The sequence below is a fragment of the Sabethes cyaneus genome, chromosome 2 (genome assembly GCF_943734655.1).
Source record: "Sabethes cyaneus chromosome 2, idSabCyanKW18_F2, whole genome shotgun sequence".
Classification (NCBI taxonomy): Eukaryota; Metazoa; Arthropoda; class Insecta; order Diptera; family Culicidae; genus Sabethes; species Sabethes cyaneus.
The window spans coordinates 181,089,666-181,117,624 of record NC_071354.1 but is presented as its reverse complement, the minus strand read 5'-3'; the positions used below and the strand labels follow the sequence as shown (position 1 = coordinate 181,117,624).

Genomic DNA, 27,959 nt, shown 5'->3' with positions numbered 1-27,959 from the left:
AGGAACATACGGGCAGACAGACAGAAATCCATTTTTATAGGTATAGATTCATATGGGATCCCCTCCTCTTAGTCGGGGGAGGGGTCTCTAACCATCATAAGAACCTTCCCTGACCCCAAAAACCCCTACATGAAAATTTTCACGCCGATCGGTTCAGTAGTTTTCGATTCTATAAGGACCATACGGACAGACAGACAGAAATTTGTGTTTCGTTTGTATGGGAGCCCCCCCTCTTAGTGGGGAAAGGGGTCTCTAACCATTATAAGAACCTTTTTCGGCCCCAAAAACCTCTACATGCAAATTTTCACGCCGATCGGTTCAGTAGTTTTCGATTCTATAAGGAACATATGGGCAGACAGAAATCCATTTTTATAGGTACAGATATGTATTAGAGTCCCTCCTCTTAGTGAGGGGAGTTTTTTCAGTTTTTAGTTTCCAGTTCTCTGTTTTCTGATTATTCTTTTGGTTGTCTCGTTTACAGTTTTTAATGTGTTGTTTTCCGTAATCAGTTTTCAGTTTTCATTATTAGCTTCCAGTAAGGCCATTACAAATATTTAAAAAAAATTTTGTCCCTCCGGTGTTGGGCTACTGAAGGGGGGAGGGGCGATAAAAAAACAAAGAGAATTTTCAATCGAGCAAAAGAAATATGGATTTTAGGCATTTTCACTCAAAGTTTAAACGTGAAAACCAAATCTATTCTTGCTTTTAATAAATACGTTGTTATTTTTCATGCAAAAATCTACGAACAAAGAGACAAAAACGAAAGAAAATTTTTTTGGCCAAGTTTTGCAAATTTCACTGTTTGAACTTCCATTTCTATTTCGTGCTGGGATCGTGAACTCAACTCGTACACTTATTTTTCGAGTTTTTCAGGCTGTAGAGCCCACAGACAATTGATTTATAAAAAAAATTTACTCATATCCTACAAATTATTTTTTTACCCTCAGATTTTTCAAGCCAATTTCCAAGGGGGGGGGGGGGGGGTGATTGACAAAAACTTTGAAAATGATTTGCAATGGACTAACAAAGCTATCATAACAAAGAATCAAAAACATATCTGTGTAAGTCCTGAATCTGCAATATTTTTGTTGTATTTATACAAAATACTTTTGCATTTACAAGTTATTTTTCTGCGTGCAGTGTCCGGTTTCCAATTTCTTATTTTAATTTTCTGCTTCCTGTTAGTATTCAGTTTCTAGTTTTAAGTTTTCTGGTTTCTATTTATTATTTCCGATTTTCTTTTTTGCGTTTTATATTTTTGCATTTTTTCTGTTTTTGTTGTTCTACGATTGACGTTAGCTGTCAAAGGTACAAAATCAATTTGTTTACTTTATGCACGCATATGTTTGAGGAAAATTTTGCTTTGAGAACTTTTGCTGAAAGGTTTCGTCTGTTGATGAAAGTTTATACTGACAGTGCTCTATCCACAACTATTATCAATCTATTTAGTGTGTTCGGCGTTTTTGACATCTAGACTAGAGAACAAAACAAGCCATGATAATAAGAAAAAAAAACTGAAAAGATTAAGAATTGTAGATCCTCTTCAGTGAAGTGACTTGTGCAAAACGCAATGTGAGCCCGCGAAAAAGAGCCATTTCTTGAAAGTTGCATGCGTAGTAAAAGGTGGAAAATTAGGCAAAACACGAACTGGAGCCAAGATATGCTGGAGGACGACTCAAATGCACCTCGCACGTTACAAAAAGTTCATTTTTGCATGGAATAATCAAATGAATGTTTTGTACTTCGTGAGATAGGAAAGACGGAATTAGGAACTGTTAAGGTCATGTTAAACCATTACAAGTGAGCTGTACCAGCCACAATTTATTCGTTTGCTACAGGTTTTGACAAAAAACTTGCCGGAATATGCAAATTGGCACGAGTTTGAGGAAGTTTTACCTCCCCTGCCATATTCACCAGACTTGGCGGCTACCAACTAACTTTAATCGCTTCAACTAAAGTGCATTATTTATCTGAATAAGGCATCAAAGATGTAGAAAAACAATATTCAATTTTTATTAAAATCTATTGAGACGGGTAGTTATAAGAAACAAGTTCTTGCAACAATTGTTCCCAACAAACTTGCTTAGAAGTTCAAAATTTACTCATAACACCCCTTGTATAAAACGTACAACATGCAGCGTTGATTCGTAAACAACTTTTCACGGTTCTAATCCTTTTGACGGCTCCCATATAGATCCATTCGGTTGCTCTTTATCACGATGATTTTATTCACCTACCGACTGACCGGGCGGGCGGGCTGGTGGGCTGGCGGTCGGTATGTTGTGGTGAATATTCGCTCATCTGTTGCCTCAGCGAACTCTACTCTGCATGCTACACTTTATACTGATTTTATTGTTCCGCATCTTTGCGGGAAGAATAAGTGAGTCAATCAGTTGGCCGGAATCACCGACCATACCTACCGGCTGCTGACTGTCCGTCGAGTGAACCCGCAATGTTTGACGGGGGAAGGTCAGGGTGGGCGATGAACTGGCTCGCCGTGCGCTAAGCTGAGCCGTCCCCAGAGTTTTATGTTTATGTTCACTGGAATCGATAGGTGCACTGACGGCTCTGATGGGATTCCTGTGTCTGGCTGTGGTTTGTTTTTCTTCGTCGTCCGGACTGTGATGATGCCTGATCAGCGCACATTTCGCCAGCTCCAGCGTTCAGGCTCTGGCTCTGGCTGCCGATTCCGATGACTGGACATTATGGCTTCGTTTGCATTGGGATAATTTTCCATCGATAAAACTGTGTACTCAAACCGTGTGTGTGGTCGGTCGGTCTCGTGCGGTTAAGTTGTTTCAGTTTTAACTACTGAAACTAACGAGCTTCCTCTCGCTTATTGAATTGCAAATCAGTGCGGATTTTGAGACGCGCGGGTACGTAATCTTACGTCGTTCGGGTCACACTCTGGCTTGACCTAGGCGGAGTGTTATCATTTTCAGACCGGACTATGCACATTGAAAATTTCACCCAGCGTATGTAGTTGAAGTTGATCCTTTGTGGCGTGATGAAGCTCGATTTTGCTTGTATGGTAGCGGTGACGATGCTACTATCGTTAGTAGTGGTAGTAGTTGATTCAGAACAGCAAGTGTTGTCCCTAAGTAGAACTAAAAAGCTGACACCGAGGATAAAATGTGGACTTCGGAAGATAAAGAGACGTGGCTTGATCGTTGGTGGGCAAGAAACCTTTCCAGGAAATTGGCCCTGGCATGCGGCGGTTTATCATGTTGACCAAACAAATCACAAACGAGAGTACAAATGTGGTGGAACGCTGATCCGCGCAGGCTACCTGTTGACTACGGCTTCCTGTGTTTATCACGCAAAAGAGAAGCCCGAAGGGGCGGTAATAGTGGAGCTCGGTCAGCATAATCTGGTTGAGTCTTTCTCTCGAAAGATAGATGCCATCGTGCAAAATATTTCCGTTCATGAAAAGTACATTTCCGGCGAAACAATGTACGATATAGCTGTTCTGCGACTGAAACAAAATGTTAGCTTTACGAATTACGTTCAACCAGTTTGCTTACCCGATTCTTCCGAATCTATTGGTAACTATGTTGGTGTGAGAGGAACTATCGTTGGCTGGGGCTTCCGGGCAGCTGGTGCACTTTCTGACAAATTGCAGAGCGCGGAGGTTCCGATAATTTCCTATATTGACTGCTTGAAGAGCGATCGAGATTTTTTCGCCAGGAATATATACGACGGAATGTTCTGCGCCGGACTGGTAAATGGTAATTTCTGCTTGGCTTGATTGTTAGTTCTGATTGTAGTGACCCGGGAACTTTTGCAGGGACGGCCCCCTGCTTTGGAGACGCCGGAGGAGGGATGTTCTTTCAGGACAATCGCGTTTGGACGTTACGTGGAATAATTTCCTTCACCGAGCGGGTTTACGGGGCAACCGGAGGTTGCAATACCGAGCAGTACTTCGGATTGGTCAATGTGGCTCATTTTATACCCTGGATCGAGGAAACGATTGCTCGTTGGAACGATTCGATCAGGCCTCCCGTTTCTCGAGTGCAGCAGCAGCAGCAGCAGCAGCAGCAGCAACACCGGCCTTGGTAGTGGAAAGGCAAAGCGATATAATCTGGAGCTCCAAAATGTGTGTGTGTATATGTAGGTATTTGTGGAGAACAATGTGCGAGCCAAGGCAATCGCTTCGACTTTACTTCAACAACGCAGAGCTTGAGGGAGAGGGGCGGCGATTGTGCAACAATATTTTGATTACACCCATTTTGGATGAAAAAGGCAAGATTTAAAGCAAATTATTGTTATTTATCCGCTTTAGCATTCTTTTCATTTCAATTTTTCATTTTTGTTTTTTTTTCGCCGCATTACCCACCCCATTTGCCTGCCACCTCTCTGGTTGCTTGCTTCCGTGTCGGTGGGTTCGTTTGTTTCGCTTCAGCGGCGTGGGTAGGCGGTCGAAAACGAAACGGAGTATTTGGATTAAAAGGGGATTTTGTTTTGTTATTTAGAGTAACAATTTATTGTTGCAGTTTCTGTATGAGATTAAGTGATTCAGTTTTGAAACAATAAGTTGAGTTGTAGCAGTTAGTTGGAAGTTTTATATAACTATAGTAGGAAGTTTTGTAGCAACTATACCGTAGAAAACTTTTATTATTGAGCCTCACATCAATACAGTTTGTAATTTTTTTTTGTAAAAGGAAACCACACTAAACAGATGATGTATTTACTGTCTTCCCTGCTTATGAAACAAGGTAATCACGAAGAAAATGTTTGGGGAAATTTGGCCATGAAACATTTCGATAATTTTGAAAATACAATTTGTAATAAAAACTACATAAGTGCTTCATCTATTATAAATCGATTGGTATTCAAACTATTAAAATCCATTCATAATTGGCAGAGCTATTAGCGTTAAAAATCTTTCATTTTTCATGACGCTTGAATTTTTTGATTTTTTGGAATGACACTCTATCCCAAACCTAGCCGTAAGACGTAGTCCTACGTCAAAATGTCGGAAAACTTTCTCTTTGTCATCTATCAACGTCAAGATCAAGATCAAGATCAAGACCAAGACCAAGACCAAGACCAAGACCAAGACCAAGACCAAGACCAAGACCAAGACCAAGACCAAGACCAAGACCAAGACCAAGACCAAGACCAAGACCAAGACCAAGACCAAGACCAAGACCAAGACCAAGACCAAGACCAAGACCAAGACCAAGACCAAGACCAAGACCAAGACCAAGACCAAGACCAAGACCAAGACCAAGACCAAGACCAAGACCAAGACCAAGACCAAGACCAAGACCAAGACCAAGACCAAGACCAAGACCAAGACCAAGACCAAGACCAAGACCAAGACCAAGACCAAGACCAAGACCAAGACCAAGACCAAGACCAAGACCAAGACCAAGACCAAGACCAAGACCAAGACCAAGACCAAGACCAAGACCAAGACCAAGACCAAGACCAAGACCAAGACCAAGACCAAGACCAAGACCAAGACAAAGACCAAGACCAAGACCAAGACCAAGACCAAGACCAAGACCAAGATCAAGACCAAGACCAAGACCAAGACCAAGACCAAGACCAAGACCAAGACCAAGACCAAGACCAAGACCAAGACCAAGACCAAGACCAAGACCAAGACCAAGACCAAGACCAAGACCAAGACCAAGACCAAGACCAAGACCAAGACCAAGACCAAGACCAAGACCAAGACCAAGACAAAGACCAAGACCAAGACCAAGACCAAGACCAAGACCAAGACCAAGATCAAGACCAAGACCAAGACCAAGACCAAGACCAAGACCAAGACCAAGACCAAGACCAAGACCAAGACCAAGACCAAGACCAAGACCAAGACCAAGACCAAGACCAAGACCAAGACCAAGACCAAGACAAAGACCAAGACCAAGACCAAGACCAAGACCAAGACCAAGACCAAGATCAAGACCAAGACCAAGACCAAGACCAAGACCAAGACCAAGACCAAGACCAAGACCAAGACCAAGACCAAGACCAAGACCAAGACCAAGACCAAGACCAAGACCAAGACCAAGACCAAGACCAAGACCAAGACCAAGACCAAGACCAAGACCAAGACCAAGACCAAGACCAAGACCAAGACCAAGACCAAGACCAAGACCAAGACCAAGACCAAGACCAAGACCAAGACCAAGACCAAGACCAAGACCAAGACCAAGACCAAGACCAAGACCAAGACCAAGACCAAGACCAAGACCAAGACCAAGACCAAGACCAAGACCAAGACCAAGACCAAGACCAAGACCAAGACCAAGACCAAGACCAAGACCAAGACCAAGACCAAGACCAAGACCAAGACCAAGACCAAGACCAAGACCAAGACCAAGACCAAGACCAAGACCAAGACCAAGACCAAGACCAAGACCAAGACCAAGACCAAGACCAAGACCAAGACCAAGACCAAGACCAAGACCAAGACCAAGACCAAGACCAAGACCAAGACCAAGACCAAGACCAAGACCAAGACCAAGACCAAGACCAAGACCAAGACCAAGACCAAGACCAAGACCAAGACCAAGACCAAGACCAAGACCAAGACCAAGACCAAGACCAAGACCAAGACCAAGACCAAGACCAAGACCAAGACCAAGACCAAGACCAAGACCAAGACCAAGACCAAGACCAAGACCAAGACCAAGACCAAGACCAAGACCAAGACCAAGACCAAGACCAAGACCAAGACCAAGACCAAGACCAAGACCAAGACCAAGACCAAGACCAAGACCAAGACCAAGACCAAGACCAAGACCAAGACCAAGACCAAGACCAAGACCAAGACCAAGACCAAGACCAAGACCAAGACCAAGACCAAGACCAAGACCAAGACCAAGACCAAGACCAAGACCAAGACCAAGACCAAGACCAAGACCAAGACCAAGACCAAGACCAAGACCAAGACCAAGACCAAGACCAAGACCAAGACCAAGACCAAGACCAAGACCAAGACCAAGACCAAGACCAAGACCAAGACCAAGACCAAGACCAAGACCAAGACCAAGACCAAGACCAAGACCAAGACCAAGACCAAGACCAAGACCAAGACCAAGACCAAGACCAAGACCAAGACCAAGACCAAGACCAAGACCAAGACCAAGACCAAGACCAAGACCAAGACCAAGACCAAGACCAAGACCAAGACCAAGACCAAGACCAAGACCAAGACCAAGACCAAGACCAAGACCAAGACCAAGACCAAGACCAAGGCCAAGACCAAGATCAAGACCAAGATCAAGACCAGGTCGTTTAGGTTGACAAAAGGAAATAGTTTGTGGTCAGCTGGGATGGTTGCGGAGAAGCAATAAGGTGGACTAGGAATGAAGCACAGGGTAAATCATATTTGGATTGGCAAATGTAAACAATGGCGGCGTCACTAAGTTCATTGCGCTCAAACTTTATGTGGAAAACACATTCATAAACGAAAACGAGAAATGTAAGTAGACAACATTCGACTTATTTTATTAAGTTCTTACAAAAAACCGGGCTCTTTTTGCATGTTCTTTTCAGAGTCGGATAATTTCGCTGCGGACAGCCGGCAAGATGAAACAGATTCCAGTTGCGGAGCAGCTAAGAAAATTAGCATCAACCTTAGTAATTGACGCTCCAACCTACAAGCAATGTGCTTCCTAAACACCGAAACGCTAGCATCGGAATTTGGTGCCCATCTTGGATTTGGTTCCCATATTGGCTTTTATAAAAAAAAACGCCGTTTTCACCATGAGCCCCCCAACCGATTTTAATTTTAATACCACCAACGGAAAGCTGAGAAATAAGACATAAGAAATATTCATTAAATTAGATGTGTAGTGGCTAAATAAACTAACTAACTAAATAAAACAATTAATTTTCTGTAGTAGGATATTCCAATGTAGAGAGTTGCAAACCTTGATACAGATAATTAAATGTTTCGTTTACTTGATGCCACTACATCTTATTTGATGGATGTTGGATGGATGATTTTTTCATAAAATCCAACATGGCGGCCAAACCCAAGATGGTCGTCAATTTGTTTTTCACCTCGTTCATAAGCCCTATCTCTCCTCTTTACAAAACCGTGTCGTTTGTAGTTTGTTTCATAGCAAATTTTGGAAATATCACAATAATTATATGAAAATTTTGAACCTTCTGTTTGGTTGTTTTATTCAATTAATGCCATTGCACACCTAATTTTATAAATATTCCTTGTAGCGTTATTTCTCAGCTTTCTAATGGTGATCTTAAAATGAAAACGGCGATTTTTTGATAAAATCCAATGAGGCAACCAAATCCAAGATGGCCGAAAATTTTTTTTACTCCATTTGAAAGCCCTTTACAGAACCGGGCCATTTGTTAGTTGTTTCATTGCAAATTTATGAACTATCACATGATATAAATGTCAAGGTTTGCTCAAAATTCAACTTTTTTTGAAACTATCAGGCCCCTTGGCGAACAAGTGGTCAACTGTTTCAAGGTATCAAAAGTGTAATTCTCATTTTTTAACCATTTTCAACCAATTAAATGCAAAAGTTCCAATATTTGAAAACCTCGTATCAGTAGTGGCCCCGTTTCGGCGAGAATTACTTAAATGTCACATATTGTCCAATAGTATCTACATGCTTAGTTCTACGTCAATCCCGCGTTCGTGTCCTTAGCACAGAGCTTCATACTTTTTGTCTCTGGGCACTACATTTTGGTAGCATAACACTCCATGGTTTTTGTTTCAATTGTTCCGTCTCAGGAAAGACAACGAACGTTTTTTCATAACCATATGCTTGAAAATGTCTAAATACCAGCTTTCCCCTTTCAGGTGCGGTATAACACTGTTGACCACGAAGCCATACGAAGTTTGCCTTGATATTGGTTTCGTCGTCCATCATCAGGCAATCGTCAGCATCGTTGTGTACAGCTTTCGGTATCGTGTTTTGGTATTTTTTCTTGATTGCTCGTCGCGATTTGGAGTCAATACTTTCTTACGAGTCAACAGTCTGGTTTAATTTTTAGTTATTTTATGAAAGCAGTCTTTCCAATAGATGAAAGTAATGTAATTGAAAAAAGTAACGCAGATGTATACATGTTTGCTTGGACGCCATTTTGATAACTGAAGAACAAATTCAAAATAAAGGCATCATCACGCACACACCTACACTAAGAGAGATATTTTTAAAATGTTGTAAATCCCTGTTGAAAGACCTTCATGCCTCATATAAAATAGAAAGGCTTGCTCCGCACTGTCCCCCACTGTCGACGCCACTGACTTTAATTTTTTCTGCTATGTTTTCCTCCGCTTTTGTTTGTGCTCTTCAGATTGATGTTGCAGTAGGTTGCGATGTGTGAAGTAAGTGTTTTCACTTGAGAAGGCATAAAATTCTTCAGTTTTTTTTTCTATGCACCATTGCTAAAGTGTAATGAGAACAACAAGCTGTGAAATGCTTTTAAGTTTTCGAAATGTTTTTCCGATCAACCTTTGACTTTGATGCCCACTAGAGGAAGCTAGTTTGCATAAAAAGAAACCCAGCAGATTCTATCGTTGGATGGTGCGAAATCTAGGAATTGGTGACAAAGAACCAAAAACAGGTTCTCCTACGTTGATCCTCTGCGGGAGTGAGTTGCTATACCCTCAGAATATTCCCTTTTCCGGAACACAATGGTCGCACAAACTGTCGGAGGTGGAGGTCACCTCACCGCACCGTCGCGTCGTCGTTGCTGTAGGGTTGCAGACATCGGCCATTCCCTAGAAACCCACGCTTCCAATAAAGTGCATTTATTTCAGCGACAAAATGTGGAGCTGCGAATGTGGAGCGCGGACTGTTACACTTTCCCGGTTTCCGACGACCGACGAAACGACGGCATGAGCGCCGCCGTCCGCCGACGCATTCGATCGCGATATGCGCGTGCGCAAAACTACCCGTGACGCCCCCGCCCAGTTCCAATACCGGATCGGACGGTAAGGGCCCGGAATTGGCAATGAGGATGACGCAGCGCTCGTGCGCCAAGAGCACACTTCATGAAGTACACGAGCATACGCCCCGAGGGGAAAGTCCATAAGTAATGGTCCGTTCTTGGTTGCCGGGGAATCGCCACTGCCGCAGTGAACGGGGGAGAGAGCGATTTGAACAGAAAACAGGGAAAAAAGAAGAACAGAGGAGCAGTGCAGAAAGCGAAATCTTCGGTCGGGCTAACCTCGCTAAGAAGCTCACAGCCAATGACTTATGGACCACTTAAATTATCATAAAATCTCAATTACGGTATAAATCCGTTTCGACGCCAAAACCCGCGTCGGTTGTGCGATATCAGTCAGTCAATTTGGCGGCCCCACGAGCACAGGCGGGATTATCTCTGCGGTCATGTCCGGTTAGGTGATGATGGTGATCATGATGATGATGATGATGAGTACAAGTGTGTTAATTTTTGTCAGATCAGCAATTACCGGTCCAATCAACAACTTCATCTACTTTTGAAGAAGCTTTTGAAGCGGATTGGCGGCAGCTCGCTTGAAAGAAGACGTCGATTGGACATAACTCGAACGTTTTGAATAATAACGCTGACAAGCGGGTAATATTACCGAACATGTGTTATGGTTTAAATGTTTTTGCAAGTTCAATTTGCCGTGGAGTACCCCCCGCATCCGAGAATACGATCACTGTCGAGGTAATTTTTCTCTTTGAAAATCTCAATTAACATTTCGTTACGCCCACCTCGGAACTATTATACATCATCGGATTCCACCCGCTTGCTCGCCCAGCTTATAGTCTCGTACGAGCGTCGGAAGCTGCGCTGCTGCTGATGCTGAAGCGTCTAAGTAGAAGAATATAACGGTGGATGGTGGCGCGCTGAAAATGTGCTCGCGCGAGAAACGCCCCCTCGCGGCATGGCCGCAAACAAAAGTCCGCACGACACGGCACGGCACGGCACACGGTTGTGATTGATCGGGCCTGCCTCATTCTCTATTCAGTGCGCAAGCGCAACAATGCACAGAAAAATGAGAAACATCTGATTGTAATCGCTTTTGTAAAACAAGTGGAATTTATCATCTTTGGGACAACACTGGCTTACGGTGCATCCGTAGGTAGTGAAGTGTAATAATATGAGTGCCATTACTTTATTCACCATTATAATCAGGTAATTATAATAAATTGGCGAAAATTCCTGTGCGCCTTTGATAATTTTCAATAGATAATAAACTATTCCTATATTCTTTGCTCAATTGACAGTTTTGGGGGCTGTTACGGGCGCGCATTTATCGTCCCCGGACGAGACGAGGTTTGCCGAAGAGTAAGAGGTGCTGGGACCACCGGCGGTTATAATTTATGCAAAACCTGTTGGCAAATGCGTTTTCACAGGCGTACGTTAATCACACAATGGGCGGACGATAGTTTCGATCGAAAGAAATTGTAATTTATTTGGGTACAAATTAATAAGGACTATTCCATCGAGCTCGGAATATATGGCACAATCACGAAAACCAATGAGTAAATAAATTGGTCACAGGTGGTGTTTACGCAAGGTAAGCTGATTGATATTTATTCGTTTGTAATTTTAATGATGGAATCCGCGTCCAGAGTCAATAGTTGACGACAGTAAATTGCCATACTGGCAGGTCAAACAATTTTTTTATCATTATAATTTCATGACATAAATAAAAATTAAAATTACCAATATTGAAATATAGATTTCAATGCTTGGTAACATTAATTGGTTGACCTATTGATTGACTCGTGCAACAGAGATGAAAACTTTACTTTTAAAATTGCATAAATTCTCCACAATCATTTGAGAGGAAAATAAACTAAAATTTGTATTGAAGTTTGCTGGTCTTAGATTTTGGCTTGTCCCTTTCGAATTTAAATATGGGACATTTCGTCTCAAGTGACCGCACCGACCATCTCCGATTTCGAACAAATCATTCCGGCTCACGTTCAATTTCCTAATATTTTACATGGTTCAAGCAATCTCTTCTATAGTGACGCTTCTCAATTTTTCTGACCTTTACTGACATTGAGATCTATAAACACAAATTTATCACAAAAATATCGGTAGATTAGATTGAAAACTCCGGACGCTCGGGTGTAGTTGAAAGTTGGAATTGGGCCTGAAATTAGACTTGGAACTGAGCTCGAAAATAGAGTTGAGTTGGACTTGAAAATGCGCTTGACATAGGGAATTGAATGAGACATACACTTTGGCTAGAATGGATTTGACATTTTAGTTCAAATTGAACTGAACTCGACTTAAAATTGAATTTGAAATTGTACCTAAATTTGGAGTAGTTTGGACTGGAAGTTTTATTTTAAATTTAATTGTGGTTGAAATTGATCATAAAGATCAAGACCCCAAACTATTAGAGTTGAAACTGGATTAAAATTGAGCTTCAGATTAGACTTGGAATTTCATTTAAAATTAGACTTGAATTTGAATTCAAAATTGCTAGGTATTGAAATCACAGTTTTAATTTTATCTAAAATTGGAATTAAATTAAAACTGAAATTGGGCTTAAAAACAGACTTGAATTTAGTCTTACTCTGTCACATGTTTTACCTCCTGTTTGTTCCTTTGTTTCTCTTTTCCAGTGGTGTTCTTCCATATTTTTTCCGTTTGTTCTTCTTTTCAGTACCGTTTTTTGGTTTTTATTCTTCTTTTGATTCTTTTCCCATGTTTTTATTTTTCTGTTTTTCTGTTTCATTGTTCCGTTTTTCTTCGGTTTCTGTTCCGTTTTATCATGTTTTCAATCCGGTTCTTCGCTCATTTTTTGTAATTTTCCTTCCCATTTTTCGTAGTTTGTCTTCCTTTTTCCTCTTTTTGGTTCTCAATTTTTTTTTCGTTTTTTAACTTTGCTCGTTTTCGTTTTACATACATCTGTGTCTGTTCCGTTTTTTTCTTCTAGATGCCTCATTTGTCTTATTTTCTGACGCTTTAATCTGTTTTTGGTTCTTCTTTTTTCCATTGTTCTGTAGTATTCCTTTTTATCTCCCGCTTTTCGTCTTTTTATTTTCATATTTATATTTCTTTCTTTTCTGTTAGATTTTCTCATGCCATTTCCTTTTGTCCCATTATTCTCTTTTTGTGTCCAATTTGACATATTTTTTCCCGTTTTTCTTGTTTACTTTATCGTTTTTCGTTCCTATCTCTTTCGCTATTTCTCTTTTTCATTTTGGTTTCTTTTGTTTTCTGTTCCTCTTCTTGTCTCATCTTGTCTGTAACGTTTTCTTCATCTGTCCCAACTCCCCTCGTTTTCACTCTTTGCCTCTCCTTTTTGTTTTTCCTTTCTGCCGCTGTTTTCTCGTTTTTTTGTTTTCTTGACCCATTTTTCGCCCTTTACAGTCCTAGTTTTCTCTAGTTTTTTTCTTTTCTATTCTACATGTCGCCCATCTTTCCTCAGGCCCATTTCTTTTCTTTTCCAGTCTCGTTTTATGTTTAACCAAAGGCAAAAAACAGGTTGAAAAACGGTTAAAGATTTGTCAAGAAACGGTGATTTTACGATGATATTCTAGCACATTCTCGGGACCTACGAAAAAAGGATCAAATTTGGTGTGTTTGTTCCTTGCTTTTCATGCTACAGCTACTTGATTAAGAATGGCCTCATTCTATAACCCATGACCACTCGCTTATCAAAGCAGACTCGGTAGCCGGTAACGGCAAATGAAAAGAATCACATTGGTGAAGCAACAGGAGAGCGTTTTCTATTTTTTTTTATTTCGATTTATCGATATTGATAAAAAACTTTCTTGACTTACGCATATATTAAATATTGCATAGTCTTGTCAGACTTGAGCGTCTGTTTCTATGTCAGAAGCGGCTCTTGGCGGAGGTTCCACATCGAGCTCTCAACTTAGCGTCCAACCTGAGCTTAGTATTTTATGTAGGAGCGGCTCATGACAGCGTCTTACTCGCGTCGAATGAATTAAGAAACGTATCGTCTTGAGCGCTAAAGCCAAAATGGCTACCTCATCACGAGACACGTTTTTTTCGTTTTTCAGTGTGGCTCTAGTAAGGCGACCTACCTAAGTACAACGATCATGAATATTAAAGAAATTCGACTCGGAACATACGGCATGGATCCAGGCAGCCCATTTTGCGATTTACTGTATTTTGATGAGTGGATGCCTCCCTGGCAGCCAGAATCCAGAAAGTTCTACGAGTAGCTGAAAGCAACGTATTACGTATGGCAGCTGTTCGCCACAAGACTTCATTGTTGCCTTCAGGGTATGAACCCCCAGGTAGGTACCGATGAACAGATCAATAATGCAGCAATTTAAGTTTTATTACGTTCCTCTAGTAGTTTTATGACCAATTACATAAAACCGCCAATAAAACTATGAGCTCTGCTAGAACTTTGTGATGATCGTGTAAAACTTCTTTTCGACTAAGAGGCCCACTCTACAGAAAGCTTTTGTAACCTCTCCGAGAGTTGGGTCACAAGCTAAAGTAGATTTATTAACCTCTGCTGAATGCAGCAATAAAACCGATTATGCTTTTTGCTACTTGACGGCAACCGCCATAATCTAAAGAAGCTTTTCGCTTTATTACATAAAGTTATAAAGCGTAAAGCTTAGTGCATAAAACGCGTTATTACCCAGACGGCTTACTTGAAACTATATAGCCGTGAGGGAAAAAGATATAGTTTTACTGTTAAATTATCTTGAGGGATTTGATTTACAGCGACCATAATAAAATATCCGAAAGAAAAAGAAAATATAATAAATTTTCAGTAATTTTCGTAGTTATGCGCATTAAATTTTATCGTGTATATTTGAATAAGCAGCTGAAATAAACGCACCATCAAAATTTTGCAATTTTTGAAAACCAGTTGAGTTGTTCAACAAAATAGATATATGTATTCGATTAGTCAACCATGGTCTCTAGCAAAATCATACAAGGTAGTTGCATTCGGACATGAAAAACGATTAATAATAACTACCTTTCTGCAGCACACAGTTTGTTTTGATAAATTGCTGGTGACCAAAAAAAAATGCTAGAAAACGGCAATATAACCACGCAGAAAAAAATGATTTCGGTATTGAGCTCTAATATTCTTCAAAATAGCATATAAAATATATAAATATAAATATAAAAAATATAAATATCTGTTCAGAATTCGAGCAGTCAAATCGAGCTGTCGGATCAAACAGTTAAGTCAAGCAGTTGAGTCGAGCAGTCGAGTTGAGTGGCTAAGTCGAGCAGTTAAGTCGAGCTGTTGAATCAAGCTGTCAGTTGAGTCGAGCAATCAAATCGAGTAGTTTAGTCGAGCAGTTGAATCGAGCAATCAGGTTGAGCAGTTGAGTCGAGCAGCCGATTCGAATAGTCCAACCGAGTAATTGAGTCAAGCAATTCATTCGAGCAGTCGAGTCGAACAGTTGAGTCGAGTAGTCCAGTCGAGCAGTGGAATCAAGCAGTTGAATCGAGCAGTTGAGTCGAGCGTCGAAACGAACAGTTGAGTCGAGCAAGTGAATCATGCTGTCCAGTCTTGCAGTCCAATCGAGCAAATCGAACAGTCCAGTCGAGCAGGTCAATCGTGTAGTTAAGTCGAGCAGTCGGGTTGAGTAGTAAATCAAGCAAATGTGTCAAGCAGTCGAATCGAGCAGTTAAGTTGAGTAGTCCACTCGAGCAGTTAAATCGAGCTGTTCAGTCAAGCAGTTAAGTCGATCTGTCCAATCAAGCAGTTGAGTCGAGCAGTCGAATCGAACAGTTCAGTCGAGGAGTTCAGTTAAGCAATCCAGTCAAGCAATAAAATCGAGCAGTCTAATCGACCAGTCCAGTCAAGCAGTCTAGTCAACCAGTTGAGTAATCGAGCAGTCCAGCAGTCGACCAGTGCCAGTGAGGTGACTGAGAATACAACCTATTGCTACGAAAGCATGACGTCCTGTCAGGGACCTGTTTTCAGTTACCGATAAGCCTCTTATGACGTCCTGTCAGAGATCTGGTTTTCGGTACAGCCTCTTATATAAATAGATAGACATGTCGCAGCCAACCAGTTTTAGCCAGCGGTTTTGGAATTGTTACTTGGGAATAACGATAAACATGTATGCGGCTAGCAGAAGGGCCAACATGTGGCAATTCTATTTAGTACGGTCAAGCAGTAGTACGATTAATAGGACAAGCGAGTTAAATCGGCTAGAAAGCAGCCCAGGGGCTCATGGATAAGATAAGGATGAGGACCAACATACGATAGAATAATCATTGTCAGATTCAGAACACTTGGCCAAAACCTTAAGTGACGGTGTCTTGCCCGGCTCTACAGAAGAATAACACCCAGCCGAAGAGCCATGGTTGTGTTGCAAACGTAGAGTAGGTACCAATCCCAGCGCTGGGCGAAGGTTTGAAGGTCATGAGGCAGTTAAAGAACTATAAATCGGCTAGAAAGGATGGAATCGTAGCGGTACTTATTAAAATGGGCCTGGAAAAATCGGCCGCTTGTCTGCACCTAAAGACTGTTATAATTTGGGATACTGAACAGCTATCGCAGGAGTGGAAGAACAAGGTTATCTGCGCGATCTACCAGAAATGCGATAACCTGGACAGTGAGAACTTTTCCGCCGATTAACACCAATTGCGAACAGATTTGTGGGAATTTATTGAGCCGGCTTCGTTGATGGACGGTCAACGACGAACCAGATCCTCCAAAAAGGTCGTGAGCAGAGAATTTCCATCCACCATTTGTTCGTTGTCTTCAAAGCTGCATATGATATCTTCGACCGTATAGAGCTATGGAAAATCATGAAGAAGTACGGTTGTCCTGGAAAGCTGATTAGCCTATTGGGAGCTTATTATCAGCAGAAGGCGTGCTTACTATAGGCTTCATAAGTAATTACGGTTCTAGAAATTAAACTCTCGTACATAGTATATTCTATAAAGACATTCATTGGATCGCTTGTTCTCTATGGGCACGAAACTTGGGCAATGCGACGGCGTACAAAAAAACGGAATATGTAGGCCTGGAATGAACCATGAGTTCGTGCAGCTTTACGGCGAGTTTAGTAGTATTCAAAAAGTAGCTATCTACTTTTGGGATTACCCTGCTAAGTTGATGTTTGCTTCGAAACCGGTAGGAACTAGATGACTAGGAGCACAGTGAGCAAGATGGTTCGACCAGGTGCAGTGAGATCCGGCGGTGAGTACTTATGTACTGGCGGTGTGTTAATTGGTAAAACTAAATTCTGCATTTGCCAACAATGAAGCCCCTTGCCAGGGTAAGTTATGACAGTGGTACTGGGTCGAATTGCGCCGGGGTGTGAAACCTCTGGTTCCACTACCTAATTCTAGTAACGAGCACCCTCCCTTAGTACTGAGCTCTGCTTTACCGACCAACAAGCTTCTAGTCAGGGCTAGTTATAAGAATGGTCCTTGCTTGCAGTGCGAAAGAAGTCTCTTGTCCAAGGGTAAGTTATTACTAGTTTTCGCACTTCTTGGTTCTAGTAGATAAGGTTGGTTGAAAAGTAGTAAAAAAGTGGGTGAAAACACCGACACTTGACCAAGCATAATCAGCAGTTCACTTACTCTATAGCGATACTGCAAAAAGAACGAAGTGTGGAATACAGAAAAAAACACCTCGACAATATCACAACAGATCACCATACTGGTGACAGTGATAATGTACATACAGAAAAAAAAAACAAATTGAGCATTACCCTAGAATTCTTTGACTGCAGAGTAATCAAAAGGACCTTGACTAGGCCGACGACATTCTCTTGCTCCCCGAAGGCCCCGGACTGTCGGATATGTAAAACAAACGTGATAATCTCTCCGTCAATTGCTAGGCAACAGTTCTCATGGTCAATGTCGCAAAGACCAAGTCGATCGGAGTGGCCACTATTAATACCTTCAATTTTGTTGTAGCGAGACAACGCCAGATGGTGGTACCAAGCCTGGCACATGGATCTGGACTGAAAGGCCAGGAATACCTTTATGGGCCTTCGGGATGTTTGGCGCTCAAACCAAATAGTTCATATCTAGGTCTGTGTGTTTAAATTTTACTATTAAATGCGTGTAGAAGTGGTGTGTACCGACAGCGACAAAAATCCTTGAATGTGGGTGGAAGCTGATCGGAGACACCTTGCAGAGAGGAGCGAACGGGATTTTCGGAAGCATTTGAGTAAAATCCGCAAGGGCATCGCAAAAGAGGCAGAACCTGAAAGTCATGGCAACGTAGCTGTATCAAAGGTATCTATGTTGATGTCAAGATTTCGATCCTGCTACGAGTGAAGAGTATTATGGTAGCTCTAAAGATTTCTGGGATAGGGAAATAATGAGCAGGTAAATCCTAATGTCGAAGCTCTTGTTGCGGTTCGCATGGTTCCTCATCGAGTAATACCACCAACTCAGCGTCTTTGAAGGTTTGTGGGATTTTTTCATGTGAACGGAACCATTCAAAAGCATGATCTCCGTAAACTTTTTGGAGCTCTTGGTGCGCTATGAGCGCGTTACTCAACCAAAAATATTTGTCATTTGTTATCTGAAAATTAATTGGAGACAGAGTGGCCTTAATGAATTCAAATACTGTTAAACAACTAGAATACCATCATACAAAGAAACATAACTTTCGTCTTCGGGAGAATTGTCTTCTAACAGTATCGACGGAAATGCCGAAATCCAATATCTCGTAGACTGTGTAAAAGCAAAGGGTCTAAATTGCTTCCTTGAGGAACTCTCGGACGTCAAGATATTAACATCGACATCAATGGTATCCAGGCGGTCAAGAGATTTCCAGCCCATCAGCGGATATCTTAGGTGTAGATCCCAGGAAACACTAACGTTGGATCGTGTAAAACGTGGGAAATGGTCTTGAATACCTTTTCAGTATTTCCTATCCTATCCTATGAAAGATTAATGACTGCCTTTTCGCTGCTTTATCAAATATCTTTTTTATGCTCGACCTCAAGGAATAAATCGTGAAAAAATGTATTCATTAAAAATGGTTAAGGGGAAGGTTTTTTATTTTAACCCATTTGTTAAGCTTTTCGTGATATTGCAATAGATATTTTTTTCATTCTCATTTGAGAACAAATCCTATCAAGTGGAGAATAAACGGAATTTGTTTGTACGTTTGAAACCATAGCAAAAAAATATATTCAAGCACCGTGAAATCATCCCCAAAAGAGCTCATAAATAGAATCGCATTACTGCATTTCCTCTGAATAAACTCAAAAATCGAATTCAAATCGACTTTTAAGCGATGCAGTTTCCGACGACCATGGCAAAAGATTAAAATTTTTGTATATCATCCACATCGACCAGATCGTCGCAAAAAAAAAGGCAAAATGCAACAGTCAATTCCGAGACCGCATATTGTGCACTCCCCGTTGCAAAACGGCTTATTTGCGCTTCATTAAGTGAGTTCAGCGAAAAGTGAAGCCCTGCGATTGTTCCGTCGGCCGTCCATCGGTCCATCCGTCCGTCCGTCCGTCCGTCTGTCAGTTCGTTCATTTGGTTCAGTGGTCGGTTGCCAACTGGCGCTGGTATAGGGTAATTCGAGACGAAATTTCCTCTCCACTGACTGGAGTGACAGCGACCTATCGCATCGGATGCTTCAGGCTCCCGAGCAAAATATAAAATTAAATTTTTAGAAGTTTATTTAGGTTAAGGGAAAAAAAGATCCGTTACGAAGGTCAAGAATGCCAAGGTTTAGTATGGCGCTAAGAAAAAATAGGATGCAACCCGATAAAATAAAAGCATTGTTCAGTGCAAACTTTTTCGTCGGGATCACTTCGAACCGCTTGCCGTCACTTCATTGGAAGTCGCCGTTGTTTATGGGTTGTTGTTTTTTTTCTTCTCTTAAACGCACACCACGATTGCTTCATCAGCTTAAGCGGTTTGTTTGTCTCGATTTGGTTGTTGCTGTTGGGTCCTAATTCGGCGCGACAATTCGAGACGCGATGTTGTGCTTTATCATCCGGTTCAATGTTTTTTTGGTTGATTTTTTTTGGCAATTTGCGTAGGTTGCTGAAAAGCAACGAACTTTTTTCGCTCGCCCGGTCGATGTTCGATCAAGGGTCGCGTGGAATGGTTTTTTGGTAAAAATAAACAAAAGGGTTAAATTTCATATATGGTCTTGGTCAGCATTAATGTTAATGAAATCATTGACCCACTCAGCTAATGACCGTCAAACATAATTTTCAACAGTGGTAATAAGCCATTCCCGAAAATAATTCCCGAATGCGATGCAAGCGCACGTTTATTTTCAAAGGTTTCCTCCTAAGTAATTTTCTTATTAACAGATTTGTTACCTCCCGATAAGCATCGTGTAATGAACTGAAAAAAAAATCCAATTTCCCCCGCGAAACAATGGCCCAGGTTTTCCCCCGACGGGACACCCAATCAAAGCGGGGTACCATTTGAGGCATAAGCCAATTAAAATTTGTCTCCAGCGTCGTCGCCCTCCCGCCGGGAATGGAAAACCGAAACCTTATCCAGCCAGAGTGTCTCATAATTTTCCGCACCGTGGGCGACATCCAATCTTGTTGTGGTGCTCGGATTGCGTATTGTGCCGTTTTGCAGGGCTTATTCGCGCCGAGTTGCTAAACGAGAACGTGGGAAGGGCTTAAATCTCTGTGCGGGTCTTACATAAGTCGATTACTGTGAATGCCTATTTTTCAACCAACCAGCTAAGATCGACTGACCACAGCACTGTTTGAAAAAGGGAGTGAGAGTGATCGATTTATATCTCTATAGAAATGCGGAAACCGAACGGAACCGCAATTGTCCCATAGGATAAACTTCAATTAACATTGTGAAGAGAAGATAATTATTAATGACTTCTGGTTGATTGTTTGAGACGTGATCAATACGCGTGCCGAAGTGTACTCAATTAATTCTTACATTTATGCATTGCTACCAAATCTTGACGCTTTCAATGTCAATGTTCTCAACGGCTAGTCACTGAAGCGATACTCGGTTGAAATCTAATTAAAACTGCAGTGGTAGTCACCAGTCAAACCAATTCAGACAACAATCAATAAATGAACGATGAAAACGTGCGTAGTTTTGCTTTATTGGGTCGATTCCTTTTTTCACACCTTTCGGCCGAAGGAATTAAAATAACGAATAACTCAAATGCAAAAAAATAAAAAACAGAATCAGTTCGGTTCCAGTGATTAATGGTGCTTTCGCACCGGGAGTCCTTCCGTGACGGCAGGCGCGGCGACGCGACGGTCAGTGGTGCTGGTGGCCTAGTATAGGACTACCGCTCGCTCGTCCGTCGCAATAGTTTGTGCTGAAAATATTAAATTTTGTATGCGCGAACCGCGAGTCGAAAACGAGTTTGCAAAAAGTGAAAATGAAAATAAAACATGTGGTTCAAAGGCGGTCCTAATGACGAATTCTGAGGATCGGGTGGCGTGAAGTTAGTAGGTACGGTGGGGGTAGCGGTAACGGCAGAAGCCACGGCGAGAACGAACGTGTGCCAAATGTGTGGCTTTTCCAGCGGCCGCCGACGCCGCCGCTGAATCTTAGCACACCGAGGGGCTACACAATGGTTAACGATCAAGTGTTTGGCGGAGGGAATTCACCAGACTGTTTGGAGTTGGAAAATAGAATACAATGTTTTGCAATTAATTGATTGCTTTAGGTGTTAAAACTTACACATAATCCAGTGAATTTCACTTTAACGTACCTGGAAGACAAACAAAAATAATATAAATTAATAAATTAATGTTAAGCATGTTTTCTAACATTATTTCATCTAACTTGTGTGTTATTATTAAACAATTAATTCTAGTGATTCATATTTGATTCTCTGAAATAAAGATTCTAATTAAAACTAAACTTTGATATCTAAAATATCAGTCAAGAGCAAGAAAATTTACTGACAAATTAGTAAGCAATCATTCAGCACTGCAATTCATAAATGAATTGTTTTGAAGGCTAAAAACCTGGGAAAGATAAACACTGTCAGCAGTTTACTAGCCATGTCCACGGGCTGACAGATATAAGAATACTACCAGGGGTAAAACTGTATGCGTTGAATGCGTTTTATATTCGCTTTCATGCAGGGTTGTCAGTTTTTTCGAGCGCTGCATGCAACATCCCGATTCATCCAGAAATTACTTGATTTCAGTCGAATGCTCCTGAAGATCGCTAGTCTCTTGTGTGTCTTCGGATGGCAGGGGAAAGCTTACAGATTTTGTGCACTGGTCAGGTAACCTGTTGCTGTGCGTAGAGTTACTACGCGTATTACACTGTCACTCGATGGATGTACTTGGTCAATACGGGCTATTCCCCATTTCATGGATAGTTGTTTTTTATCTACGATGATTACAAGTTGACCTGGTTGGGCGTTTATGGATGGTTGCCAGTTTTTCACTCGTGCCTGAAATTGAAGGTACTTGGTGTGGCAACTTTGGCAGAAATGCTGTAGTTGCTGCTGCATATGCTACAATTGTGAGCGATTGTGAGAACCGATTGGTATGGATGCTACAATAGTTTGGAGCGATGAACCGAGTGAGTGGTTAGAGGTCTGTGGGGTCGTTCGAGTGTGAGGGGCCTTGTATTAAGGCAACCTTCTATTTGTATGAGGAGCATGGTAAAATCTTTGTATGAGACGGGAGAGTTGCCCAAGACTCGTAGCAAATGTGTCTTAGTGGATCGAACTGCAGACTCCCATTATCTACCAAAGCGAAATCATGTCAATGCCAAATTGAGATCATGTCAATGCCTTCATTACTGCACTCCTGCTTAATATCTCTTCATTGCGGGTGTTGTTTTTAGGGATTGTACAGGTTCAGCTAATGTATTTCTGGCGCCGATAATATTTTTTCCGTTGTCGCTGTCGCATTGGTACAAAAACAGATGGACACTGTTACATAGGTTTTAGCAGTTCCTTTTTCGGTATCCCTGGCGTATTAACACTGGACTAAAATAGTCCACACCAGTTGTTGAAAATGAACGAGTTGTCCTGGTGACGAGAACTTCCTTGCTGAAAACCTTTTGGTCTACTAATCGAAATCGAACAAGACTGATTTCAGCAGTACGTAGTTCTAAAGTTTTTAGTGAAATTGATTTGAGTTCAGTCGAATCCATTGCTCGTAAATTATGCAAATACCTTCTGCAGTATATTGTGTAATCCGTGTAAATTCGAAGTAACTAGAGAACGTTGAACCTTTCTACTGAAGTTGCCACGGCCACTAGTGTTCTCCTAAGTTCTGTTTATGCATCTTCTATATAAAGTAATGGATCTAGTAGTCTTGGCCAGTAACTTTGTTCTTTCATTAATCATGCGGGCTTATCCCACTAACAAGACGCGGTAGCTATTTGTCTTAGATTCAGGCTTCTGGATTATTGATCGAATGGAATTGTTATTCCGGGTAAGTAATTCTGATGACAGTCCTGGGTATTCTGATGGATAATTCGGAGGCTGTGCAAGCCATCTTAGGTTCTTCTTCTGTCAGCAGAGACCCGAGGTGACTCCTGATACGGCATTCCTCTATATTGTACTCGGTCCTGGGCTACTCGTCGCCAATTCGTTGCGCCTCTCGACACACGCAAGTCGGTTTCAACATGTTCGAGCCATGTGGTACGTTGGGCCCTTCTATTCTTGCTGCCGGTGGGGTTTTTAGTGAAAACGGATTTCACTGCACTCGTCTGGCATCCTTGCGACGTGGCATATCCATCGTAGACACCCAGTGCTTTCGCCAGGTGTACGATGGAATTCTCTCCAAATAGTCCTTGCAGCTCGTGGTTCATACGCCTACGCCACTCTCTGATCTCCCTTTGTACTCCGCCAAAAATAGTCCGCAACACTCCTCCCGTTCAAATACGGCAAGTGCATGTATGTCTTCCGTAAGCAAAGTTACTTTCTCAAGTCCGTAGAGGACTACCGGTCTGATTAGCGTTTTGTACATCGTCAGCTTTGTACGGCGGTGTAGGTTCCGTGATCGAAGCGTTTTGCGGATGGAAAAGTAGGCTTGACTTCCAATTCAAATGCGCCGTAGAATTTCCTCACTCGTATTATTATCGGCGGTGACCAGAGATCACAAATATACGAACTCGTCCACCACTTCTAGTTTACCGGCTTCAATTGTCACTGTTCGTGGTAGGCAAACGTTGCTTTCTCTGCAGCCTCTTCCTACCATATATTTGGTTTTCGACGCATTGGTTTGTAACCCAATCCTCCTAGCCTCCGTTTTTAGTCTTGCGTAGATTGCCTCCGCCGTCCCAAAATTTCTAATAATGATGTCGAGGTCGTCTGCGAAGACTACGAGTTGATTCCTCTTGCAGAAGATCGTGTTTCGTTGCCCTCTCGTTGGATCACACCTTCAATAGCGATATTGAATAGCATACAGGACAGCGCAAGGGCCTCGAAACGCGCACGTAGCACATCACTCGCTCCAAGGTAGCTTTGATCAGCCACGTCAGTTTGTCTAGAAAACCGTATTCGTGCATTACCATAACTGTTCCGCGTTCAACTGTATCATATGCTGCATTGAAATCCACCAAAATATGATACGTGGGTGCAATGTATTGCCGATATTACTGAAGGATTTGTTGGAGAGTGATAATTGCTATTGGGGATAGATGACGTAACAAAACCTGGGAGAGTACCTTGTAGGTGGTGTTGATCAGCGTAATGCCGTGGTAATTACAACAATCTAGTCGATCGCCCTTTTGTACATAGGACAAACCACACCTTCAATCCACTCCTCCGGTAGTTTCTCCTCCTCCTAAATCCTTGAAATTATCCAGTGAAGTACCCTTGCTAGCGGTTCTTGGCCATTTTTGTAGAGTTCTGCCGGGAGTCGGTCCTTTCCTGCGGCTCTATTATTCTTCAGCTGACCGATTTCACGCCGGATCTCTTCGAGATCGGGAGCCGGCACGCTGTTGACGTTTGTAGGTTAACTTCCGTTGTGTCTCCTTCTGTTATATCACCCGTTGAGATGCTCATCGAAGAACCACTTTCACCTATAGAGCACCTCGCGCTCGTTTGTGATTAGATTCTCTTCCTCATCCCTATCCAGCTTTTTACGAGCCATAATGGCGGACGTGTTCGTAATATTTTAACAACATTTTTGACTTTTTCTTAATGCATCGCCAGTTTTCTTTTCGCGCGTTCACGCTAAAAGTAAAGGAACGTACGGACAGAAAACGTGCGATGTATTAGGGAAATGTCAAAAATGCTGTTCAAATATTACGAACACGTCCGCCATTATGGCTCGTAAAAAGCTGGATACATATCAGGTTTAGGTATGTCACCTTCTTGCGTGAGTCATTAGCCCAGAACAGTGGTTCCATCTTCTTACGATCTCTGGGCTCCTTCTGGCGGTTATTCATCCTCAGGATTGTGGTCAACTCATTCCGCGCTCGTCGATACTTGGCTAAATTCTCCTTCGTGGAAATGCTTAGATAGTTTTTCTATTTTTTTTATCCTCTCCATTGCTTGTCGAGGTTTCCACACCTAGCACCGCGGTTACAGCCTCATTGACGGCCCAGTGTGTAGGATCCTATTTCAAGGGTCGAAGCATCTAGCCCTATAGAGGAAGGCACGGTTTTATCCAGTATGCCAGTTGTCCTCAGCAATTCGCGGGTTGTCTAATTGCACAATGTTTAACCGATAAACTGTGATAGTTTTGAGAGCCCATGTACTGTTACTAGGTAATGATGGGTATAAAAGGGGAAAGGCAATGAAGATGTGTCCAACATAGCTCTAGCCATTCCAAATTTCTACCTAGCGCCTCCACGTGGTCATACCCAGTAATGCTCTTTCCTTAAGATTGAGTAGCTAAGCTAGGAGGTGCGATGCTGCGTGGATCCCGACTGCCTGATATCAAAATGGTGGTTTTGGGCAGGCGGTTGATCCACTCGGCCCCGTTGATAGGTAAGCCCCAACATGTATTCTAATTATTTGTTTCGTTCTAGCTCTTCAAACACTTACTATACAATGGAAACATTGACCATAAAGCTTTCTAATAATGTACATGGATATTGATGGGTTGTTGTACATGTAGGACTGGTAGAAATTCAAATGATGCAACTATCTGATCAATCTGATTCAAAGGACTGCTGGTGAGCTCGTTCTATTTTTATCATTTCATTATATATCATATTATGTATTATTATATTATATTATACTATGTGATAAATTCATTTTATGCATTATATGATAAATTCATGAATACAGAGGCATTATATGAGTGGAAGACTGGAGGATGGAGTGAGGAGTCAATCGGAATCACTAGGAGGAAACTCCTGAAGGTCTGTAACAATATTTATGTTGCACTCTTCGAATAAACAAACCATCACGTGGGTTAAAGCTGGTGCAACGAAATTGAATGTAACATGGAAGGTTCTTAATGCTGAAAGGAATTTCTTATAATCCCGGAATGCGCACAAGTGTCTCTGCTTGTGGGTCCACCCATTCCCTTTGGTCCTTCTACAACAGCTTTAGTGCAAAATTCATTTGACAATCAGATTTGGATCTACTGTGAGTCTACCCACATACACTGGCAGGACCTTGAACTGATGGTGGATCCCCCCCATACATACATACATACATGTACTTTTACCAGGTAATGGTTCGAGTCGATATCCGAACCCCGTAGGGAGCATACGTTGGTGATGTACGAGAAAAACCGGTCATCGATGAGAATATGGTCGATTTGGTTCAAGGTTCGTGGGTCAGATGATCTCCTTTGTCTGTAGAGTTTGTAGTTCCACTAATAAACCATCAGGGCACAATCACACATCTTCTGGCTGGTAATAGGCGGCGATATCCCGTTTTGAAAATTTTTGTGTGACTTGTAGCACTAGTCAACTTTAGGCAACTGGCTTGAAACCGATATGATATTGACGAATTTTACCTAGTTTAAGTATCCTGCTCAAAACATATAACATTTTTTGTGACAGATTGATTAGAAATATAATTGGCGTTCAACTTCAACAAATCAAACGCCCAAACCCTATTTTCGGATCAAACAGTCGCTAATTTTTGCTCACTTTGAAAATTGTTGCGTCACCTAACATGCAAGAATGTTCCGTCAACTTGTTTTCGTACAATACATCAATATCGAATAAATTCTGGCGGTATTTGGATACAAGTGAAGGAGAAAGTGAAGGTAGCTCACTTTTCTATAACTGTTCTCTTTCAGGACATCAAATTTAACTAGGTTTAATGTTGAAACAATTAAACCGGTTGAAGAAAAGCAGCGTTTTTACACTTTAACGGCATTGTTTACTTTCAGGACAACAATTCGGTCTAGCTTTAATCGAAACGAATAATTTGCGACAAATTGGATCAGGGCAGGTCAAGTAGAAAACGAACGAAAGAATGTTGTATTGTTTTGGATACCAGGAAATACCGACGCTGATACGATGGCCAGCAAAGGAAGAGAAAGCGAAATAATTAATCCCAAGATTCCAGCAATGGACAGGATTCGATGGTGCAGGAAGGATCTGCAACAAGCTTGGAAATCGAAATAGTATGAAGCTCGGGATATAAAACTTAGAAAGATTAAACCATCTACGGCGGCATGGAAAGCTAGGAAGGATCGGAGAGAGCAGAGGATCTTGACTGTATCGGTTAAGCATCGGACATATCCGGATGACTCGTGGTTGGTTGATTTAAAAACGGGAGGATAATGCGTGTCAGCACTGTGTAACACAGCTCTCCGTGGATCATATCTTTATCGAGTGTCAAGAATACGAAAGAATTAGGAGAAACCTCAAATTAGAATGTAATACTTGCGAAATACTATGTTATCATGAAGATAGGGTAGACAAAGTATTACAATTAGTAAAATCGGCAGGCATTGATAGGGAGATATGAATATGTTAATTCTCTGTTAAAGAGCTAAATGACCCTTCTGGTTAAAGGCTCTATAATAAAAACAAAATTGGACAGGGAAACTTTGTCACTTTTTTTTTTAAATCTGTCGTCACGATCTTAGTAAGCATAAGCGTGCTGACATGTGATTGGTCGATTGGTTAATACTGACAGTGCTTGATATTTATGCTAGTTCCAGTAGTGATTTGCTAATTAGGATCTATTTTTC

General features: G+C 41.7%; 2 protein-coding genes across 2 annotated transcripts in view; one reads left to right on the top strand and one right to left on the bottom strand.

Moving 5' to 3' along the window:
* The window catches only part of LOC128736412 (fringe glycosyltransferase), a 265,753-nt gene that overhangs the window by 206,907 nt on the left and 30,887 nt on the right, over positions 1-27,959 (bottom strand). The window lies entirely within an intron of this gene.
* Positions 2,759-4,789, top strand: LOC128734537 (brachyurin-like). Its single transcript, XM_053828787.1, has 2 exons — positions 2,759-3,728; positions 3,788-4,789. The coding sequence occupies exons 1-2, from the start codon at positions 3,008-3,010 to the stop codon at positions 4,057-4,059; spliced, it is 993 nt and encodes a 330-aa protein (XP_053684762.1). The 5' UTR covers positions 2,759-3,007; the 3' UTR covers positions 4,060-4,789.